This window comes from Prinia subflava, chromosome 3 (genome assembly GCF_021018805.1).
Source record: "Prinia subflava isolate CZ2003 ecotype Zambia chromosome 3, Cam_Psub_1.2, whole genome shotgun sequence".
Taxonomy (NCBI): domain Eukaryota; kingdom Metazoa; phylum Chordata; class Aves; order Passeriformes; family Cisticolidae; genus Prinia; species Prinia subflava.
In genome coordinates, this window is record NC_086249.1 from 25,107,832 (window position 1) to 25,122,183 (window position 14,352).

Consider the following 14,352-nt stretch of genomic DNA (forward strand, 5'->3'; position numbering starts at 1 on the left):
GGAAAGCCTTTATTATTTTGTTTCTCGTGTGATATGTGCGGTTGTCCAGGGTAGACAAACATATGGAACGGCAGCTTAAAATGGGAGCACATCCATCTGATTTAATGGGGGATGCACACATATAACTTGAGGTGAAAAAAAGGCTACTATAGCCTTTCCATACCTCACGGAAGAGTCCCTCTGCAAGCATTTGGGAGTGGCCTTGTTGAGCAATAGCATCTGTGTTTCTGCATAGTCATTTGACTTGTGCATAGACCCTCACAGAACTCTGCAGTGGTACTCATTCCATTCCCTTTTTTCATGTCAATAAATAAAATATTCATCAATAAAACGTGCACCTAAGTTTTCACTTTGTACATAAAGACAACATTTCGGGTTGGTGACATTTGGGTGCATTTATTTATTATTTATTGTCAGTAAGATCATCAAAATGTGCCTTTCTTTTTGTCTTTCAGTTAATTACACCAGGCCGGTCATTATTCTGGGTCCTATGAAAGATCGGATCAATGATGATTTGATATCTGAGTTCCCTGATAAGTTTGGGTCATGTGTACCACGTAAGTGTGATTTTACTCCTAGTTGTGCAGCTGAGTGAATGGTATCCCTTGGTGCCACACATTAAGTAAATTTCTATGAAAGTAGCATCCATGAACTATGCATAGTTGCGTTTCTCTAAAGTCATTTTTTCATCAGACAGAAAAAGGAGTAGGAACAAACAAATTTTTTAAAAAAATTTAAATGTTGTGAACATCTGGAAAAAAATTCTGAAAAGTTTGAAATTCTGTTAATATGTAAAATGTTTCAATTCAATTGCAGAGCATCCACCAGTAAATACACAGAATAATCTGTGATTTGTGTGAGATATAGACTGTTGAATCAGAAAGCAATGTTTAACCCTGAATTAAACAGATTATTTATATCTTGGACCATCAGAGCTTGGTGTTTATTTGAGGGCCTAATTGCAGTTGTACTTCATTTTAAATGGTTGTCTCTGGCAATACACTAACTTAAAACTACTAGAGATGAGAACAGAATTAGGCTTGTAAATAAGGCTAAATCGAGCTGATGAGACACAATTCATTTTATCACTGTAACAACATTATATTGAAAATATGAAATGCATTTTATATTTGAGGTTTGCATGTGATTCTGCTGAAAAAAAGTGGAATTCTGGTAAACCCGAATTTTATTTTAGCCTGTATTGATTGGAGGTAAACATCAGAAGGTATTACTACAAAAAGACAGCTTCATTGTCATAACTCCATTGAAAACAAAGTGTAGTAGCCAAAGATCTGCTCTCAGATGTGAAGTGCCCTCATTAGAGCAGACCCAGCATTGCCCACTGAGCAAACCATGGCTGCATTTTTTTGCACTAAATGTTTTCTTAATCTTCTGTCTCTTGTTTCATGCAGATACCACACGGCCAAAGCGTGACTATGAAGTGGATGGGAGAGATTATCATTTTGTCATTTCAAGAGAACAAATGGAAAAAGATATCCAAGAGCACAAATTTATAGAAGCTGGGCAGTACAATGATAATTTGTATGGAACTAGTGTCCAGTCTGTAAGATTTGTGGCAGAAAGGGTAGGTTGACAGTAGTTTTATTGCCAGTGTAACATGATCTGCTTTGTTTCCACATTGCGTCTCAGACATGATTCTCTACCAAAAATATAAAATAGCTGCAAAACAGCATCCTAATATCTATGGGCTTTACAATGACTCCACAAGTGGAGTCTCTGACTTTGAATGCCATCATTCTCGGCACTGTCTGTACTTGGATGTAGTGTCATGGATTCAGGGTTCTAACAGAGTGCCTCAAGTAGTCCTCAAAACAGCCTCTACTCTTCCCTCTGTAAGACAGGTAGATAAACTAAATCACTCTCACAAAGGCAAAAGAACGAACCACAGAAAGATTAAATTATTTGCCTCAGGTGACACAGGGAGTCTTTGACATAAACAAGAACTGAATTAATCTCAAAATTAATCACTGAACTGAGTTAAGAATGTGGACATCCCATTGCTTTTATGAACTGAATTTCCTCATCTCAAGGAAATCCTCCTGCCCCTGCAAATTTCATCCCAGTAAAAAATAAATCCCAAGTTCGTTCCAGTATCACCAGTGTATATTTATACTGGCACTAAAGCAAAGGAAAGAACACAGCATAGTGCAGCACATGCCCTGGGCTCCCCTTTCCATGGTGTGCTAGGAATGGCCCCATTCCAGGGCACTGCATCACAGATTTGTTTTCTATCTTTTGGCTGATCTGCAGCAAAGTCTGCAAAAATAAACACATGCTCATCTGTTTCCAACAGGGCAAGCACTGTATACTTGATGTGTCAGGAAATGCTATCAAACGACTACAAGTTGCACAACTCTATCCCATTGCTATCTTCATTAAGCCCAAATCATGGGAGCCTCTGATGTGAGTACAAATTTCTTCAAGCATTTTATTTTTATGGGGTACAGCCTCAAGGGCACCACACAGGTCTTGAGTCTACATTTTGCTTGTTGTCTAAAATTAGTAATAATGAGATGAAGTAGGAAGCTTGCCTCAGAGCCTGTCATCCACTGTATCCTGGTATGCCAAGGAACTTTGAACCTTTCAGAGGTTCACACGTGGGATTATGTGCTGGACTGTGAAGGACTCCCTACCAGTGCTTGGTGTATTTGCTCCAACCTGTGCAACAAGTTCACCAGGGACTCACACAGCTTGGCTTGTCCCATGCATCCTCGGATGCTCTTGGGGTTTAGAGTATGGCCAAGGGCACAAAACAGGGGTTAAACCTGTGTCAGGCTTGAGGTGTGTTTCTCTTCACCAGCCCTTCATTTACCTGCAGGTCTGTAAGAGGATAGGCAAGGAGCCACGGGACTGGAGAGGGGCAAACATAACACTTACAAGAATGAAAGAGAGGGCACAAGCTCCGTGCTGCCAAGGCTGTCCAAGGTGGCACATATGTTGGAGGATAAGATCAAAACTCAATGTAAGATTAGTAAGATGAAATTCAGCACAGACAAAGGAGAGAAAATGAATGCATGACTACAAGCAGGGAATAATTTAGCTATAGCACTGCAGAAAAGCATCTGGCAGTTGGGGTGGATCACACAGGAATACGAATAGATGGGTAATGTGGTTGCAAAAAAAGGAAATTGCCACTGTGGGCTGTATTCCTATCAGTGTTGTTTAAGGACACAATAGACTGCTATTTTGTTTTACTGGATATGGATGAGGCCTCAGCTGGAGTGCTGGCCTGATTCTGGTTTCCACCGTGCTTGTGGAGGAGGAGCAGGAATTATCTAGTGTCACAGAGAGAAGGCTGAGGAGAAAATATGGAATTGATTCAGGATAAAATACATGGTTATCATGTTGTTTTCCATGTACACTTACAGTTATGCAAGAGCTATAAGCTTAATTTGCTGAGATAGGGGTGAAATTTTGAACTCTGCCAGTTCTGTTCAATGTTTTTTTGACAACATGGAGGAGGGTATTGAGTCCTTCATCAGTAAATTTGTAGATGACACTAAGCTGGGAGTGTGTGTCGATCTGTTGGAAGGGAGGAAGGCTCTGCAGAGAGACTTGGAGTGGTTGGATGGATGGGCAGAGTCCAGTGGGATGAAGTTTAATAAGTCCAAGTGCTAAGTTCTGCATTTTGGCTACAATAACCCCCTGCAGCGCTATAGGCTGGGGATGGTGTGACTGGACAGTGCCCAGGCAGAAAGGGACCTGGGGGTGCTGGTGACAGCAGCTGAACAAGAGCCAGCAGTGTGCCCTGGTGGCCAAGAAGGCCAAGGGCATCCTGGCCTGGATCAGGAATGGTGTGGCCAGCAGGAGCAGGGAGGTCATTCTTCCCCTGTACTCAGCACTGGTGAGGCCACACCTCGAGTGCTGTGTCCAGCTCTGGCCCCTCAGTTCAGGAAGGACATTGAGACGCTTGGGCGCATCCAGAGGAGTCAACGAGGCTGGAGAGGGGCTTGGAACACAAACCCTGTGAGGAATGGCTGAGGGAGCCGGGGTTGTTTAGCCTGGAGAAAAGGAGACTCAGGGGTGACCTTATCACTCTCTACAACTTCCTAAAAGATGGTTGTAGTCAGGGTTGGTCTCTTCTCCAGGCAGCAACTGACAGAACATGTGGACATGGTCTTAAGCTGTGCCATGGGAAATAGAGGCTGGATATTAGGAAAAAGTTTTTTACAAAAAGGGTGATAAAGTACTAGAAGGGTTTTCCCAGGGAGCTGGTGGAGTCACCATCTCTGGATGTGTTTAAAAAAAGACTGGATGTGGCACTCAGTGCCATGGTTTTGTTGAGATATTAGGGCATGGGTTGGACTCAATGATCTTGAAGGTCTCTTCCAACCTAGTGATTCTGTGATTCTGTAATTCCCCTCCCCCAGGGCTCTGCAAATGCCAGGTAGTGCCATAGGTATGTGTTTGACAGCTAAAATGTATGTAGTGCCTATGTAGTGCCATAGGTTTGACTCCACCTCCTGTGACAGATGTGTGTCTGGTGATGGTAACAGTGCACCTGCAGCCACTGGTCACAGAGCTGGAGAATGCCAACCTGACCCATTCCTGGAATATGCATTCTTCTTGGCCCTGCCTTTGGCAATGAGCTTGCTGTATGACCAGACACATTAGAAGGAATGATGCACAGTATTTGGTACTTGCACAGCACTATCTTGACTTCCTGACTTTTCTTCCAGCCCTACAATTCAATAATATTCTGATTCTGTTGCTGTATAGAAGCAGAAGGGTAGTCTGGTAGCCTGACTTCTGCATTGATTGTTTTAACAGAGATCTTAATATACAGTTTTCCCATTCATAAAACATTTCCATTATTTGTTTAATGCTGGCATTGCCTGTGGAGTGATTAAAAAACAAAGTAAACAGAAGTGGCCCTTACTTTAAAAAATACATCAGGCAGAACCATAAAAGTGGCAATAACATAAAGGTTTTGTTGACTTGATGTTAGAACAGCAAATCCTTGAATAGACTGAATGGTGTTATGAAGATGTTTGTTAGATGCAAAATATTATGACAATCATTCTGTTATTGAACCAAAGCAATGCTAATACTTCACTTAGGGCAATAAAACAAGTGGGCTGTTCAAGAAATGCCTGGACTAGGCACTCAGTGCTCTGATCTAGTTAACAAGGTGGTGATCAGTCAACGGTTGGACTTGACCATCATGAAGGTCTTTTCCAATTTAATGACTCTGTGATTCAGTCTTTTTTAGGTAGCCTTTTTTAACTACCGCAACACAAAAAAAATTATAGGTTTATCTGTCATAACTATTACTTCTATTCATACAAATTAGTTGAAAGCTACTTCAATAGCAAAATCAAAACACAAAAGACAAAAAAATTCTAATCACAAGATGCAGAGAAACAAAGACAAAAGATTTATCTTTCATCAAAATAAGCACATAAAGTGTAGTCTCTCATTTATGCATATGCTCATTTGCACCCATCTGAAGTGAAGGTAAGAGTGAGGGGAGCATAAATCAAGTTTGCACCTGCACTTGAAAGAACACATGGCCATTGCTGTAAACAAACTGCCCCATCACCCCCACCTTCCTTCCCTCCCTCCCTCCCTCCCTCCCTCCCTCCTTCCTTCCTTCCTTCCTTCCTTCCTTCCTTCCTTCCTTCCTTCCTTCCTTCCTTCCTTCCTTCCTTCCTTCCTTCCTTCCTTCCTTCCTTCCTTCCTTCCTTCCTTCCTTCCTTCCTTCCTTCCTTCCTTCCTTCCTTCCTTCCTTCCTTCCTTCCTTCCTTCCTTCCTTCCTTCCTTCCTTCCTTCCTTCCTTCCTTCCTTCCTTCCTTCCTTCCTTCCTTCCTTCCTTCCTTCCTTCCTCTCCCCACCCCCTTCCTCCCTCCATTCCTCTCTTCCCACTCCTACATGACTCCACCTGGTTTACTCCCAGAGGCTTGTTCATACCCTTCAGTCAGCCTTTCTCTAGAGGAATGAGGACAGTGGTGAGATTATGGGCATGAGAAATGGAAGAAAGAACCAGCCTGGGTGAGCTCTTCACTGGGAGAGGAAGAGAACCCTGGAAAATATGCACTATATTTTGAATTCACCAGCTGTGCAGGTCCCAAGCTAAGAAATAAGAAAAAGAAGGGATGGCAGTATGACAGCACATTAATTTCATCATGAAAAATGGACATCATGGTCCTCCCCCTTCTCCATTCTCTCTTCTAAGGGCACAGAATGGCCAGAGTCAGGAATACAGCTAGCACTGTTTTAAACCCCAGGCAAATCTACAACCTGAAAGTGTAATCCAAATTTCTACCTATTTCAATGTACTTCCTAACTTAAACACTTGTTTATATTTTTATTTGTATTATCTTTTCTACTATTCAAAGATCTTGAGGAAGGGAAGACTTCTCAAAAATTTACCAGAAACAGATCTCAAAGGAAGAGGATGTTGTTAGCATTACAATATTGGTTAAGTGCCCATAAGATGAAAATGTTAAGTTTGCCTAAGAATTTGCAGTGATATCCCACTTCAAACCAGAGTTTTAGTTCAGTCACCTGAAGTAGGTGTAGCTGATGTGAAGTCCACCTGAACTTGATTTGATAGCAACCTTTCCAATGAATAAAATCCATACTGTTGTGCACTTCATAAGGCATTTTTTTGCCCCTTCATGCCCATAATTTCCTACATGCACCTACATACCCATGGCATACTGTATGCATGTATGATAAAAATTTTATCAAAATTTTGATAAAAATTTTGTGGAGACAATTGAAATGGGAAATAGTCTGAAGAAGTAGTTTTGTACTATGTAAGAATGAAATTAAATTGAAAATATTGAAACCGTCCATGAACTGTTGGAAGAATTTTACCATTTTACTCTTTTACCAATCTCTATCCATCTGTTATTCAGTTGAGCATGCCTTTTGAGAGCCATTCTAGCAAGAATCTAAACTTTTTGATTACTTCCTTCCATTTTTCTAGGGAAATGAATAAACGTCTTACAGAGGAGCAAGCAAAGAAAACCTATGATCGAGCAATTAAATTAGAACAAGAATTTGGAGAATATTTCACAGGTATGTTTTTATTAATACCATTTTTTCCCTGAGATATAGTCTTCTATTGCAAAACTACTGGATCAACTCTGTCTTTGACCTAGAGTACCTATCAGTATATAGTGTGCTCAGAGCAAGGACTTCTGGATTGAGAGTATGGTTTCCTTGAAATTCAAGAGCAGTTGAGGCACTTGACTCCTCAAACCCCAAAAGTTTTATGCCCCGAAGGAGTATCTATGCCGAGGGAAATTAAGGGACAAACCACTGTGCTTTGTGTTACAGTTGCTTTACCTTCTGTCAGCTTGGCCCTGATCTTATTAACCTCAGCAGCCAAGAGTGAACTCATTATAACCAGGTCAGAAAGGCTGTAAATCATCTGCTGCCCACTGCTGAAGTAGGTTCTAAATCAAATGAAGTGTAAAGCTTAACCTCCAACAGTGGGAATCTCTTGTGATGCCCTCCCCAGGACAGAACTGCTAGTCCTCTGAACTAACCTGGCTCAGTCCTCTCAGTACGAGCAGTGGGATGGGTCTCAGTCATAGGCAGGTGCCAGTGATTTGAAGTTGTCATCTGCAGGGGTACGACTCTTCTATAATCAACATCTCAGTATGCCAGTATTCCTTCTCATTCCATGAGTGTCTATGAGTATGCTGAAGATCTGCTGACACTGGATGCTGTATCTATCAATTAAAAGAAATATTGATATGTTTTCTCTACTGCAGCTATTGTCCAAGGAGATAGCTTAGAAGATATATATAATCAATGCAAACTTGTAATTGAAGAACAATCTGGGCCTTTCATCTGGATTCCTTCAAAGGAAAAATTATAAATTAGCCACTGCACCTCTGATTACGACGGGAGAATATTTAGAAGAAAACTATAATATACTATTTGGAGGCTTTCCTGTTTTTGTTGCATTTATGTTCTTTGCAGTCAATGTGAATTTTGATGAATGTACAACACAAAGTGTTTGAAGCCATGAAGGACACTGATGGGTCAAAGGGTAGGAACAAAAAGACTTCTACCATATAAAGCAAATCTGTTGTGTGCTCAGAGCACGAGTTGTAGGTATAAACTTTTGACATGGAGACCCTCTGTCACAGGGAGCTAAGCCACCTCCTGTGCCCAGGCGGACATTTTGATCGATTTCAATGGCTGAGCTCAGTGTGTTGATTGCTTTAGAGAAGTTCCCAGCTCTTGAACCTCATATAGGGCTTGATCCTGCAAGGCGCTCAGCACTTGACCCCAATCCCTACACACGAGTAGCCTGTTGATTTGGAGTCACTTGTGACCCTTCCCTATGCTGTTCAGTCCCACCAGTTCCAGCAGGACTATTCACGTGCTCAAAGCTAAGCACAGGCTTAAGCATTTTGGCTAGATCAGGGCCACACGCACCTTGCAAAATCAAGCTCAGAGTATTTGGTCCCCTTCCTACTGAGGTAACTGTTAGGGCACTCTGTGACCTGACTGGGAGGTGGGTCCTGTTCTAAGCTTGTCATTGCACATTTGTAGTTGGTACACCTCGACTTTGGTAACTATGCACATCTTTTGATTTCTGAAACCAAGTCAACCATTTCTTTTTTCCCCTTTGGAAGCACTATTGCATCAGGAACTACCAACAATATGGTTTATTTTGATGGTTTAGGGGTGGGAGAGGATGGAAGCATTTCACACCACACACGTGCACACATTCCCACGAGGACACACACATGTATGAGGATTCACAGAACCTATGTTAACAAGGAGGGATACAACTGGGAAAAGCTTTAAAATTTTTGATTGTCTATTTTATCCTTTATATTGATAGAAGGCACTTAAAGACGGAATAATTTATAAAAATAAAAATATATTGATGTATAGAAACTAATTTCTATAGGTAAAATGTTTTTGTGAAGATATTTTGTAAAGATTAATTAATTGAAAGATTAAATATTTACACCCTTGTGCGACTGTCAAATGTAAAGAGGACCATCAAGTTGCATTATACCTCTTTCATAACAGATTCTCTATTATTAATGACAAGCAAGATAATTCCTTAAATTGTCATTGTAATCTTGTTTTTCTTTCAATTTAATCCTCTCTTTTGCCTCTGTTTAATCATGATGAACTCCTGTGGAAAGATCTCTTGAACTCACTGCCCTGCAGGAATTTTCTGAACACAAAAGGATAATAATGCATCTTTGAGAGGGACAACTATTCAGAAGCAAAATGTCAGTGCTTAGATGCAGTTAATAATTTCTGTCTTAGGAAGGAGGCACCCTTAATCCCCAAATGTTTTATGATTCTTCCTGTTTCCTTCAGGGAAATAAAAAAAGCCTTTGATCTTTCCTCTCTTTTCAGACAGGTCATCAACTAACTTGTATCTTCATTCATTTCACAGTCAACAAGGGTCTTAAAAGCAAAAACTGAGGCAATAGACATTTGTGACGGATTTGGGGAAACTCTGTGGAACTGCAGTATGGGATGTATGGAAGGGGAGAAGGAGGTATTTTTTTCTCATTTCACATTGCCCTTCTTCTGTATGCTAACGCCAGTCTTCACGGACTTACAAGGAGACAACTTCAACAGATCCTATGACAGTAAAACTGAATTGCCTTTGCTGCTGCTGGACCATGTTCTCTGTAGAACCCACGCTCCTGCCTCCGCTGCACTGCAGGAGTGCAATGCTTATAGCTGGTGGCTACAGCAACCCTAATGCTTACAGGTGTCTCAAAGGCAAATGCTAAATAGACTCCTCTGGCACTTGTCTGTTTGAAGCTTACGTTGCTACACCCTGTCCAGCTGACAGGTCTACCCAGCCACCTTCCGCGGACAGCGCGACGAGCTGGATGTTTGCAAAAGCCACCAGCAGTGACAGGGTTAAAAATATGGGCATTTTACTGGCTCTGAGTGGGCCTCTCATGCTTACTGCCCAACTATCGTAACTCTGAGAAGTTCACACTTCTTTAACTACTTTTCCTGCCTGGTCAGCGCAGATTTATAAACAAGGGTTTCAGTTAAGTCTCCAGAAGAGCTTTGTAACCAGAAGGGCTATAAACTTTTTTTTTTTTTTTAAGGAATTAATGAAAGCTTTGATTTTGGATAATTCTGCAGAAGTCTACAGAGTGGCCCCAGATCTGTGGAAGCCATGGATTTTTCCATGCTAGCAAAATACTATTGCCCCAGGTTGGGAAATAGCCCACCAGACCTGAAAAACCAAGTATTCTAAAGCAGGAACTTCATTCTAATTTTCAGCTCTGTTTTAAGCAATCAATCACATCTGCTTCTTCGTTTCTTAGTTCAGCATGCAGCCTTTTATGGTACTATCCTACTAGTAACTGTTTTGCTTTGTCATGTGCTGTGCTTTACGGTGAACAGTAACACTACGGCTGAGTACAATCAATTTTTCCATCAGTCCTTGGTTACTGTAGTAACATTATTTATTTTTCCCTGTCTGTTGTTTGTGCTTCCATTTCAGAGTTGACATTGCACTTCCTTTTTTTTTTTTTCTTTTTTTTTTTTTTTAATAAAACATATATTTAAAAACAAATCGTCAAGAGAATCAGTGAGAGGTCTTATTTCCCTTAGGACTTGTACTCCCATTTGTTTTGTGTTAATGTTTTGCATTCCATGTTGCAGCATCCTCAGAGCTGCTGTCCATTTTTGCATTGCAGCTGTTCAGATCATACTGGGTGGTAGTGGGAGGAGGAAGAAAAGCATAAGACTCATGCAAAATTACATCTGGTGAAAAAGTCCAAACTCACAACCCACAGCAATTGGCACCTGACTCCATATTGGTGTTAACACAGCTTAGCATAATCAGATTCCTTTTCTGTCCATGTAAAAGACTTGGGAGCGTCTAACCATGAGACCAATGCAAATGCTGGACCCTTTAGGAAAAGTGCCAGATCACACCCCTGGTGCTATATCTCATGTTCTGGCACAGTGTGTAGCACCGTAGGGTCTAAGCAGAATCAAAATTATCCCAGCTTTTTGTCCACCCATGAATGATCACAATGACATCTTGCTAGCTTTGTGCAGATGTGCAATATTACAACTTAACTATTTTTTATTTGCCACAAACGAAAAAATAAAAACTCTTCCATGCACTGACTCATTGAGAGCTTGCTAAGAGGGCTCAGTGGAATGGCATTTCTTCACTGGTCTTACGTTCTGACCATCAGCCAGGGAAAGAGCCTCTTTCTTGCTTAATCCCCCTTCCTACAGAGGTACCCTGTCCATGCTAGCGCTTTGTAATTTCTTTGGTAGTAAAGGCAGTTTCTAGATCAATATTCTGTGATGTAATTGTGTTTGTAGCTAGCATGGTTTGATGCTCCGGTATGGATAGGGTCCTAGGAACCACTCAGTGAAAGTCAAGGGTAAGAAATCTCTCCATTGCACTGAAATTACAAATCCTCATCCTGGAGAGCAGTGTGGTACCTGAGCTAATAACCACTACGAGCCAGCAACAGTGTCCTAGGTATACAACATCCACCTACCTATTTACTTTCGTTTTCTATGGAGAAATTGTTGGCTTTACACCTTCACTGTTATGCACTCATCAGCACCCAGTCAAACTGCATTTGTGTTTTGGTTTTATTTATTTTAATACTTGTTTTTCAAATTTTATCCCTGACCAGAGTGACCATGAGTGAAAACATGAGGATATTTGTAGGAAAAACCATCTTGAGGAAAAGTATCAATCTCCTTTTTCAGATGCAGATTTAAAGCCATAATATCTGCCATGTTCACAGAAAGTGGTCTTTTATCCTTCACAGCTTTTAATCTCAATATTTTCCCTCTTGAACATTTTGCCTGTCATGTTATGCATGTGGTTCATTGTGCAACTGCATTCAAGTGTGCAAGCCCATTCCTTGGTGGAATAAAATTTTTTTTCCCCATTAAAAATCAGACATTTTGTCAATTGGTTCAGAAATAAGAATAATGTCATTATACTAAAAAATAAAGTTTCCATTCTAGGACACAAATCAGCATCAAAGCCAACAATAGGTAACATCTAAAATCTATCCAGCATTATAGCTAGCCTAGATCCTCAGCTGGAGGAAATCACAGTCACTCCTCTGATTTTGATGGAGTCCATCCCATTTATACCACCTGAAGTTAAACATCCATCCTCCTCATCACACTGATTTTTTTGCATCTCTGTTAAACACCAAGGCCACGTGATTGAACAGCGGCTCAGCACTTTCCATCATTATTTACTGCTTGTTTTACTGTAACACCCAGAGGGCCAAGTCATGGACCAAATTCCTTTTGAGGCCAGTGCTGTGAAGTTGCTAACAAAAAGACACCCCAAAGGCCAAATGGATTTGCAGAAGGCTTAAGCTGCACTGACATCTCGCCAAGAGCTATAGAAACAACCACTCCTTAAAGCCTCTGTCTTTAAGGTGAAAAGCATGAGAGGCTTTTCATCTCTCACACTACATTAGCAGCTTGCACCTTCTGGCCCTACAGCACAGGCAACTTGCCCTGATGTCAAACAGCATTTCTGGGGACGGGAGCCAGCATCCTAGGCAAGATCTTTGGGGGGCAGGGGAAGCATAAAAAAAGGTAAAAAATAAATGGCAACACTGTTGGCTCTTAGTGGGATAGCAGCCTTTTAATTTCTGGACTTGTGCTCCTAAGTTTGAATTGGCCAGTTTGAATTTCTGAGTGCAGCAGCCTGTATGCACCAAGCTGCTCCCTCCGGTACAACGTTCAGCGCGCGTCTCTTTGGCAGGATGTTTCTCAGTCCAGCTGTAGTGTGGGGTACTCAGAATCTGAACTGGAGTTTACAAAACACCCTGTCCAGCTTACACTCCTGTTATGTGTAAATACTCTGCGCATCCATTCCATTTGTGTAAAGAATAAAGCACACACAATTATAAAAATTAAGCTGTATATTTCATACTAGCTGTGTCCTTGCTTATTTATTTCAATCCAGGCTCTCAGCTGTGGTTCAGTTGTAAATGCTTGATAGAGTGTTTATAAATATGTCATGAATTTTATTATAAAATATTAATATTAAAGCATTTTTACACTTTATAGCAAATGGCTTCTTCACAAGGCATAATTTGTCTTTTTTCCTTGGAGCAGGATAGTAACACAGAAATATTATGCTTTTATTTTGTCTTGAGACATTATCACATCTATCACACAAGACAGACAAGTCTGGAATTAGGAGGATGGTTTCAAAAATCACTAAGATACCTTTTTCCTTCTAGCCCTTTTTTATTTCTTTTTGACTTCACATTGATATGGAAGTTGCCATCAAGAAAGATTCGTTCTGGTGAAGTACAGCCACTTTCTCCTTACCACAGTTCTGCTGTCAATTCAGTATCATCAGCATTTGCAGAATAATTAGCAGAATATTTTTTATAATTAAATAATCATTCCATGTTTATGACATCACTGCACAGCCATGGGGAAAAGAACTGTAAGAATTACATTATAGCTGCTTCTGAGCAGCTTAGTGGAGCATAAACTCACTTGTGATATGACATCCCAATAGGTCAAGAACCTTGGGGTTTGGTCATTCCAGGAATACCTTTGCAGATGGTTTGTGGGCTCCAGGGAGGCCATGTGAGCATTGTCAGTCTTCAGCAGAGGCAGTGGCATGATGGGGACACTGCTTTTGACACAGACAGTACTATCTGCAGTCTGCAGAGGACTAGACAGCCTTTATATGGCTCTGGGAGCCACAGCTGAGACTATAAGGAAAAAAATCTGTTCCACATTCATTGTGATACTTTAGATTTCTCCAATAGATTCAAAAGAACGAGAGAATCCAAACAATTGATGTGGAGCAGGGTCTCTTATTAAGGTACTTTCTTCTTCATCCTCTCTGTAGGTCAGCCTGAGCCAATTCCCCAGACTATATTCTGCAGAAGCAAGAGAAACTTAGAAAACAGCTTTTATAAAATGGATTGGAGACAGAAAGTACTTAAAATTACAGGAAGCTATACATGCTGTGATGATCAGTTCAGGCAGTGGTGGCAAACTTTGCCAGCCTTTTGCCTTGGCCAGGCATAGAGTATTTCCCTAATGGTTACATTTTCTCATTTGTCCCACTGCCTTTTAATGGTTCCTTCACACAGACAGCCAAATACCTGGACTCGTTTTTCTGTTCACAACCTGTGGTTTGAAAAACCCTATCTCCCAGTTTGGGAAATTATTTGGGACCAAAGCTGTAAGGTAGGTGAGCAGTATTTCTGCTATACAGATACCTCCACGTGCCAAATCCATCTTAAGGAAGTCATTTCACCATGATTTTCAGAAGAATTTAGGTGTCTATCCAGCATATGCAAGTTGTTCATTTCACCATAATCAGAGCACTTTATAGTTGGC

At 40.9% G+C, this 14,352-nt stretch overlaps 1 protein-coding gene across 8 annotated transcripts in view; it reads left to right on the top strand.

Moving 5' to 3' along the window:
* DLG2 (discs large MAGUK scaffold protein 2) overlaps positions 1–10,525 on the top strand; it is a 994,479-nt gene extending 983,954 nt beyond the window's left edge. For all 8 annotated transcript variants that reach the window (XM_063394414.1, XM_063394410.1, XM_063394417.1 and 5 more), the window contains 5 exons: positions 456–557; positions 1,413–1,585; positions 2,315–2,424; positions 6,956–7,047; positions 7,749–10,525. In XM_063394414.1, the coding sequence (XP_063250484.1) occupies positions 456–557; positions 1,413–1,585; positions 2,315–2,424; positions 6,956–7,047; positions 7,749–7,855 (584 nt within the window). In that variant the 3' untranslated portion in view covers positions 7,856–10,525. The remainder of the gene's footprint in view (positions 1–455; positions 558–1,412; positions 1,586–2,314; positions 2,425–6,955; positions 7,048–7,748) is intronic.
* Positions 10,526–14,352: the final 3,827 nt, after the last annotated feature.